The 7500-nt window shown below is 50.4% G+C and overlaps 1 protein-coding gene across 1 annotated transcript in view; it reads left to right on the plus strand.

Annotated features, from left to right (window-relative positions):
- The window catches only part of vps13b (vacuolar protein sorting 13 homolog B), a gene marked incomplete at its 5' end in the record, with an annotated part of 281095 nt that overhangs the window by 14489 nt on the left and 259106 nt on the right, over positions 1 to 7500 (plus strand). The window contains 1 exon segment of the mRNA XM_080541013.1: positions 3804 to 3924. Within this exon segment, the coding sequence (XP_080397139.1) occupies positions 3804 to 3924 (121 nt within the window).

The following is a 7500-nucleotide window of genomic DNA, read 5'->3' on the forward strand; positions in this document are numbered from 1 at the left end:
GGCGGTGTTGTTGGTGTTCTTGGCCAGTGGAAACGCAATCCCAAACTCATCACGATACACTGTGTCTTAATAACACTCATTTGTTTCGTGCAGTGCTTTGTTTTTTAGCGTGGACTGACATTCGAGCGGTAATTGAACGCGTTTCACCTCAGCCCTGGTGTGGCCTCTCCTCTGTGGATGATTGAGTGGGCCTCAGTTCTCTCCTCGCAGGCCCTGTTGCTCTCTCTCTCTCTCTCTCTCTCTCTCTCTCTCTCTCTCTCTCTCTCTCCCCCCAGTCAGTACTCAGCACAGTGGCTGTTGCCCTGAGGGGAGAAAGCGGCCCTCTGGGTGACTGGTGAAGGAGGGGGAGGAGGGGAGAAGGAGGGGTTGGAGGGGGGGGGCGGTCCTGATTGCTGTGCCCTCCCCGGGGACGTCTCTCTCCGGGCCCTGACACGGGGGGACAAGGCCTCAGCGTGTCAGACCTGAGGGGGGGGGGGGGGAGTCTGTTTGAGATAAGGAGCGATCAGGTTTCCCCCCATTTATTTTCTCACTCCTTGGGCGTTCGCCCCTCCACCGACTGGGCCCACTCTCCAGGCCCGCTGGCTTTGATGTCAGAGTGAGTTCACCGGGAGAGGAAAAACAACAATAACAAGGACGTGTTTATCCAGCGCTGTTCTGTTGGATGCTCTCATTAATCCCCTGGAACAGTGTGAAATTGACCAGTTTTAAAAATGTTTTGTTTTGCAGCCCCCACACACCCCCCCCCACCCCCCCTTTCCCACTCACTCTCCAGTTTTTATGCTCTACTGAAATTGAAAAATTACTTCCCAATTTGCAGAAAAAATAATACGGAGAAATTGGCCATGTAAAAACTGAAAGTGTAATTGGAATAGTTACATTATGTCATATTCTACTTTTCAGACAAATGTTATACTTGGGACAATGAAAACAAATGTGTGGCTGCTTTGTTTTGTTTTAGGAAAATGGATGTTGAATCGAGGACCTTGAGCACGGCGGTGTGGAGTTTACTTTATATTCCGAGTTGTTCACACTTTCTGTGTATCCATAACAAGCTCGGTTGGTTTCGACTTTTCCTCCTTTATGGCCATGGTTTGTTTAAACAATTAAGAATGTGTTTATGAAAACATAGCCGTCGCTGTTTACTTTTCAAATGAGTCGATAGGCTGATTTACTTTGAGACTGCGCAGGTCAGCCCTCTCGCTTGTTGTGGATACCTGCGTTTTAATGTTAACAATAGAGTCACACTGAAGCATTTCTGTGCATTGTGAATGTTTATATTTTGTAGAGAGGGGGGGGGGGGGGTGGGGGTGGAGTTGGGGGAGTGGAGAATCTGATCACCGTAGGGTTCACCCTCCAGACAAGGCCAGCACGCTCCGTGTCTGTGAGCCAGACGTCTGCAGGGGGAGAGAGGTCAGCCCTGGCCTTCCTGTGCCCTAACCCTCAATGGGTGCCCACTTACCCTCTGAGTAGGGGGTCCCCCTCTCCTGTCAGTCACAGTGGCAGGGGTTCAGGACAAGGGCTTCTCTCTCTCTGCCGTCATCTCTGGTCAACAGCTGAGTTGACATGCCTGCAGGCGGTCCCCCCCCCCCCCCCTCCCCCCTACTCCTCTATCCAGGCCCCCCCTCCCCTCCCCCCCTTCACCCCTGCTCCTCTGTCCAGCCCCCCCTCCCCTTCACCCCTGCTCCTCTGTCCAGCCCCCCCCCCCCTCCCCTCCCCCCCTCCACCCCTGCTCCTCTGTCCAGACCCCCCCCCATGCCCTGCCATGGCATAGCAGGGATCAACTTACCCAGCCGGCAGCAGCTGAAAGCGGGGTTCATTTGTCTCAGGGCTTCCCCTAAAAATGCATTTTTCACCCCCAGAGAAGCGAGGCCCGCCTGCTGACGGTGACATTGAGCGCTTAATTGCACCTCCTCCAGACTTGGCAGTTGTAAGTGGCAGCGCTGACCCAAACATAACGTATATACATGCATTCCTTTAGGTATAGATATGAATGACTGCAGGGAGTGTTTGGAGTCGGTGCTCAATGTAGTGTACTACGGTATAAACAAACCTCCCAAACATGCATGTGTGTCCCCCTGACTTACTTCAATCTACAAAAATCAAATCCTTTGTTTTTTGATTTAAATTCCCACGTAAACACTGTCGTTTACCGCTTTGAAGTCACGGAAAGTTAACAATTGAAGTGTGAGCAATCAGCAACAATCTACTTCTTATTATTGCCAATTTCCATAATTTGGAACCCTTGATGAGGTATTTATTATTTCTTGCCGTTCTGTTTACCAATCCCCGCCGCTTGGTGATGGAAACAGAGGTGCGGAGGCGGCTGAGCCGGGAGGGCCTAACTGAGCTCAGTGTAAATATTTTCGCCAGAGCTTCATTCGCTGTTTGGCATCACTGTGTTGACTTAACCGCACCAGGGGAAAATTGCATTTTCAAGAGCAGCCCCATGGCCCAAATTATGCAAAGTATGTTTAAAATGTAATCTTCATTAACCACAAGCAAAGGGCTCTCGTACTGTAAGTGTTAGATCCAGGGGTTCGTCTGGCTGATTTGGAGAGGAGGGGGTCAGGCGGGCGGGCGGGCGGGCGGGCGGAGGGAGGGAGGGGGGTCGGGCCGAAATGTGTTTCGTTCTGACACCTTTACTGTTTACATTACTCAGGATAACGGTGACTCCAGAGACCTCGCCATTTTTATCCCGCGCTAAATGCTAACCACATGTGATCCCCGTGCAGTTTGGACTGTCTGCACATGGCGGATCTGACTGTGAAAAGGTTACAACGCCTCGTGAACCCTAATCAATGCCATACTGGGGGTGAACGCTGCCGTTCACTGAGGGCCTCGAAAGCTTGTCTTGTTTTTCAGGGGTCCTGTGATAATCGCTCCCCCGCCCCTTTTTGGCCTTTTTATTTGCAGACGTTTCCTTCTTGGGTCTCAGGTATTGAAGGGGAGAAAGGAGAAGCGTTGCACTTTTTGAGAATATGATGTCGTTCTTTGTTCCAAGTCACATTCAGCACGCTGTCGGCCTGGTCGACTTTTCCTTCAAAATCTGCCAGAGCATCACTGTTGGCCACGGTTACAGCTGCCATATATTGTTCTTGTATTGAATGAGCTTTGCATTGACTGGTTTAGCGACGTCACCAGATTTCGGATTTGAGAATTGCTTTTTTTATTCCTGAATCGTGTTAGTCAAGCAAGTCATAAACGGGTGACTTGTGAAACAAGAAAGCCGTGTAGTCATTTACCCTGGCTTTAGATGTGCTAAGGCTAAGCTAATAAAGTGGTCATGTGCTCCCTGACCTAATCACCCCTCACTGTTTCTCCTCATGTCCTAATTGTTTTTGTTGCACCTCATCTCTTAGCCGTTGAGCTCTCCTTTAGCGGAGGCACTCATGTAGCTGAACCAATAAATAACTCCAATCCAGGCCAGTTTGTTTATCTTTGGGCTCATCTCTGGAGGGGATGTTCGTTTCCTCCTCATTCCTACCTCTGGCATTCTGACATTCTTCATCCCAACAATCCCCCAGCAGCCCCAGAGTGCTGCTGACATGGCCTGGGCTGAGGAGGAGAGGAGAGGCCCTCACGCTTTTCATCCCGGGGGTTGCAGTTTATTTGTAGAGCCGCTGAGGTGGTTGTAAAGCTGGGGAGGTGGGGAGGGAGGGGGGGGTGCTCGATGGTGCGTGTGTGCCTCACCGCCCCCCGAGCCCGCCCCCCTGTCCTCCTGCAGCAGGGCCACCCCCCCCCCCCCACACACACACCCCCGGCCCATCTCATGGTTCTCTCTTCTGTTTGTTTGTTTTTCACAGGACGACCACGAGAGCTGTGGTTCCAGCTCCACCAGCCGCAGCGCGTCAGAGACCTCCAAGGCCCTGGCCAAGCCCCGGCGCATCCAGCAGGCAGCCCCCAGCGACCCAGACCTGCCCCCAGGTGAGTGATGGCCCAGGGGCCAGCAGGGTTACTCCACCTCCTTGCCCGCCCGCCTCGGAAAGTGACCAGGCGGTTGTGAGCGGGGCGGCAGTGGGAGGACACTGGGGATGGCTCTGTGATCAATCACTGCCTGGCGGGCCTTATCAGCAAGGCCACTTGACCACAGGCCTCCCGCAGGACAAGGATTCCAAGACTTTTATAACTCTCTTACACACAAAGGCTTCCTTGTTTGAGTTAGGCTGGAAACAACGTTTTAGAGCACGGGTTAATTTATTGGCTTACGACTTTATCAATTTGGGATCTTTGCTCGTTTACTAGAGAGAGGAGGCACTTGGAGTCTTCACGTGTCCACATTTTGTGATTCCAAAATGGACCTCTGGGTTTCCTACCTGAACCCAAAAGGACCCTTTTTCCATTGGAAATTAAAGACACCGAACGAACACGTGAACGTGGCGATTCCGGTTCTATCCCCAATCCCATTACTCCAGAGTGAATAAAAAAAAAAAGCTATTTTAGCCTCTATGGTGCATGATAGACCTTACAGATTGACTGTAGCCTACATTTTGGTGAACAGACTTCCTCTCTCTCCTAATAACATGAGCTCGGTCCACAGTGTGTCTCGCTCCCGAAGCTTAGAGAGGCAGTTTACGCACACGCCCATAAAGCTGGAGAGAATGACCGAACGCCTGATGAACATGACTGCGATGTTATGACATGATGGTTAAAAAAAAAAATGTGTGTTGTTATAATGCGGGATCATAATAATAATCTTCTGTCGTTGTGGGAATCGGGACGAATGGCTGAAATCACATCACGTTGCTCTTTCTCTCGCTGTCAGGCATCACTTTGTGTGGCGGTGCGCGTGGACAGAGGCCCCTGCTAGACTGTAGCGATGGCTTTGATAGGTTGGTCCTTTTTTGAGAGGAAAAAACAGAGATGTGCATGACCTCAACATTTCTGTTAAAAACCTTCACACACTATATGAAAGCTTCTTGCACGCACACTATAATATCTGGGGGGGGGGGGAAAAAGTAACTGGCATTCAAAAGCCTGGGCATGGAAAAGCTCACCTTGCAGGGAGCGAGCGAGAGAGAGAGAGAGAGAGAGAGAGAGAGAGAGAGAGAGAGAGAGAGAGAGAGAGAGAGAAGGAGGGAGCAGCTTGAGCTTTTAAGAGCTCGTCCCAGTTTAACACCCCACCATAACCCCCCAGCTCCCAGAGACCCTATGAATACACTCCTGGTTCTGTCTGGGGAGGATCCTTTTCCACGTGTAGCGAGGAGATATTATCACTCCCCAGCTGTTAAAGCAGGGTGCCTCACTCTCCGGGCCGTCCCCGCGGGCCTCCCTCCCTCCGCCTGGTCCCAGGTGTGCCCCTCCTCTACCCTGCCCCGCCACAGGCCTCGGAGCCAACTCAGGGTCACGTCTCGCCCCTCCAGGCCAATAAGGAGCTGGATTAAACCTTTAATCCCCCCTCTCCTCAGTAAGGCACCGCTAAAAGGGGTAATTAAGGTAAGAAAAACCTGCAGTGACTCAATAGGGGAATGTTTTTATTTTTATTTTTTATGAATGAGTAAAGTCTCAGTTGGTATTTTCTTTAATTTCGGAGCACAATTTAGAATGCAAGAAAGAAAATAGTCCCCCCCTCCCCCCCGCTCTATTTGGCCCTGTGCTGGTCATGGTCTGGTTTATCCTTTCCTGTTACAGAGGCAGAAACCGTTTTTTGTGTGTGTTGTTGTTCCCCTCCCCCTCCCCCTCCCCTCGCTCACCTCCCCTCCCTCCATCTTTTATACCACATACATGCTTCCACAAATTCAAGTCGCGACGACACACACGCTGTAGATCAGAAGGCAGCCCCGATGGCCACAGTGTCTGAGTGGGAACAGGAGTCCAGGATGCGCGGCCAGCCCGGCTCTCAGGGGCAGCAGTCTCGTCTGCTCGTCATCAGCCCACACAAACTACGTCGACAACCACCGCCTTGCGTCGGCTCTCCTCCTCTTCAAAACAAAACACCAGCGAACACTAAAGGAACCCACCAGCAATTATACAGTCATTTGGCTGTAAGCTCTCACATGTTGAATGGATTTAATCCCAACTCTCCCATGATGGTGGAAAACTAGTGATGTTAATTCATATGCCATGCGATTGGTAGTCACACACACGGACAGCTGCACACCAACCAGGCTCACCTTGGGCTATCCTGTTACTGATTATGTTTACTGTTACTTGTGGTGACTCTCAGCCACTGTGGTTAACAAAAGAAGTTAAACGTTTTGTTTTTATGTTTTTTTGTTGTGTTTGGGCCGCACCGTCCCTAAAAATGCTCCTTTACATGTTTAAGTGTGTCATTACACTGGCTAGTAACAACATTAACGTATTGAACTGCATTGCATTGGAATGCTCCTTATTTGTAATAAGAACATAAACCGCTCAGCTCCATATAACATGTTATTACAATTTTGTTACTAGAGAAATTAGAGCTACTACACAGTAAGATGGGCGACATGCTAAAAGTTTAAAGTATTATGAAGTATTATCCTTTTTTGCCTCGAACTTCTGTAGAATGTTCTCTTGATGAAGTCATGGTCACGGCGGGCGACACGTGTCCCGTGTACGAGCGCTGTGAGGACACTCACCCCGGCCGCCCCTGAGGTCATCATGACACATGTCCTAACTTCACTTTCTTGACACCTGAACGGACCAGACATTAAAAGGCTTGTTCTGTGGGCCTGGCTCCTCAGAGGGTGTTGTGTAATCTGCTATCCGACCCCACGGCCCAACAGAGCCTAATGGGTGTGTGTGTGCAGACAGCACATGCACCTTTCCCATGGAGAGTCCAGCCTGGGACCAGTTTTCTCTCAACCCTGGAGCTCCCCGTGGAGCCATGACGAACAGGGACCTGGCCCTCAATGTGGAGAGCAAATGCTTGTCCTCTGCACTCCTGCTATTGAGAGTATATGCTCCGATCCAAACACATTTTATTTAGTTGAACAGCTGCTGTCTGGAAAGCATTGTCGTTTCCCACCCAGCCACAGCAGGACATACTGTATGAAGGCAGGGTAAAGCTGAGCAGTGATTATGTGCACAGAATCATACATTTTTATGCACATCTTCTGTTAGTTAGTTAGTTATTAGTTCAATAGATGATGTTTGTTGCATTTGACAGATGTGTGGGCATGTGCATATTTTGAGGCATACGTTTTTTTTGCATTTGTGCAAAGCTTTTGTGTGTGTGTGTGTGTCTGTGAGTTTGTGAGAGAGAGAGAGAGAGAGAGAGAGAGAGAGAGAGAGAGAGAGAGAGAGAGAGAGAGAGAGAGAGAGAGAGAGAGAGAGAGAGAGAGAGAGAGTGTGTGTATGTGTGTTTGTTTTTCTGCGTGTATGCATATGGGCGGCTGTGGCTCAGGAAGTAGAGCCGGCTTCTAATGATCGCAAGGTCGGCAGATCGGCAGTTCGAACCCCGGCTCGCCACATGTCGAGGTGTCCTTGGGCAAGACACTGAACCCCTAATTGCTCCCAATGCAGCACCTTGCATGGTAGCTTGCTGCCATTGGTGTGTGCCATTGGCATTGTAAAGCGCTT

The sequence above is a fragment of the Nansenia antarctica genome (assembly GCF_963989245.1).
Source record: "Nansenia antarctica genome assembly, chromosome: 10".
In the NCBI taxonomy this organism is placed as follows: Eukaryota; Metazoa; Chordata; class Actinopteri; order Argentiniformes; family Microstomatidae; genus Nansenia; species Nansenia antarctica.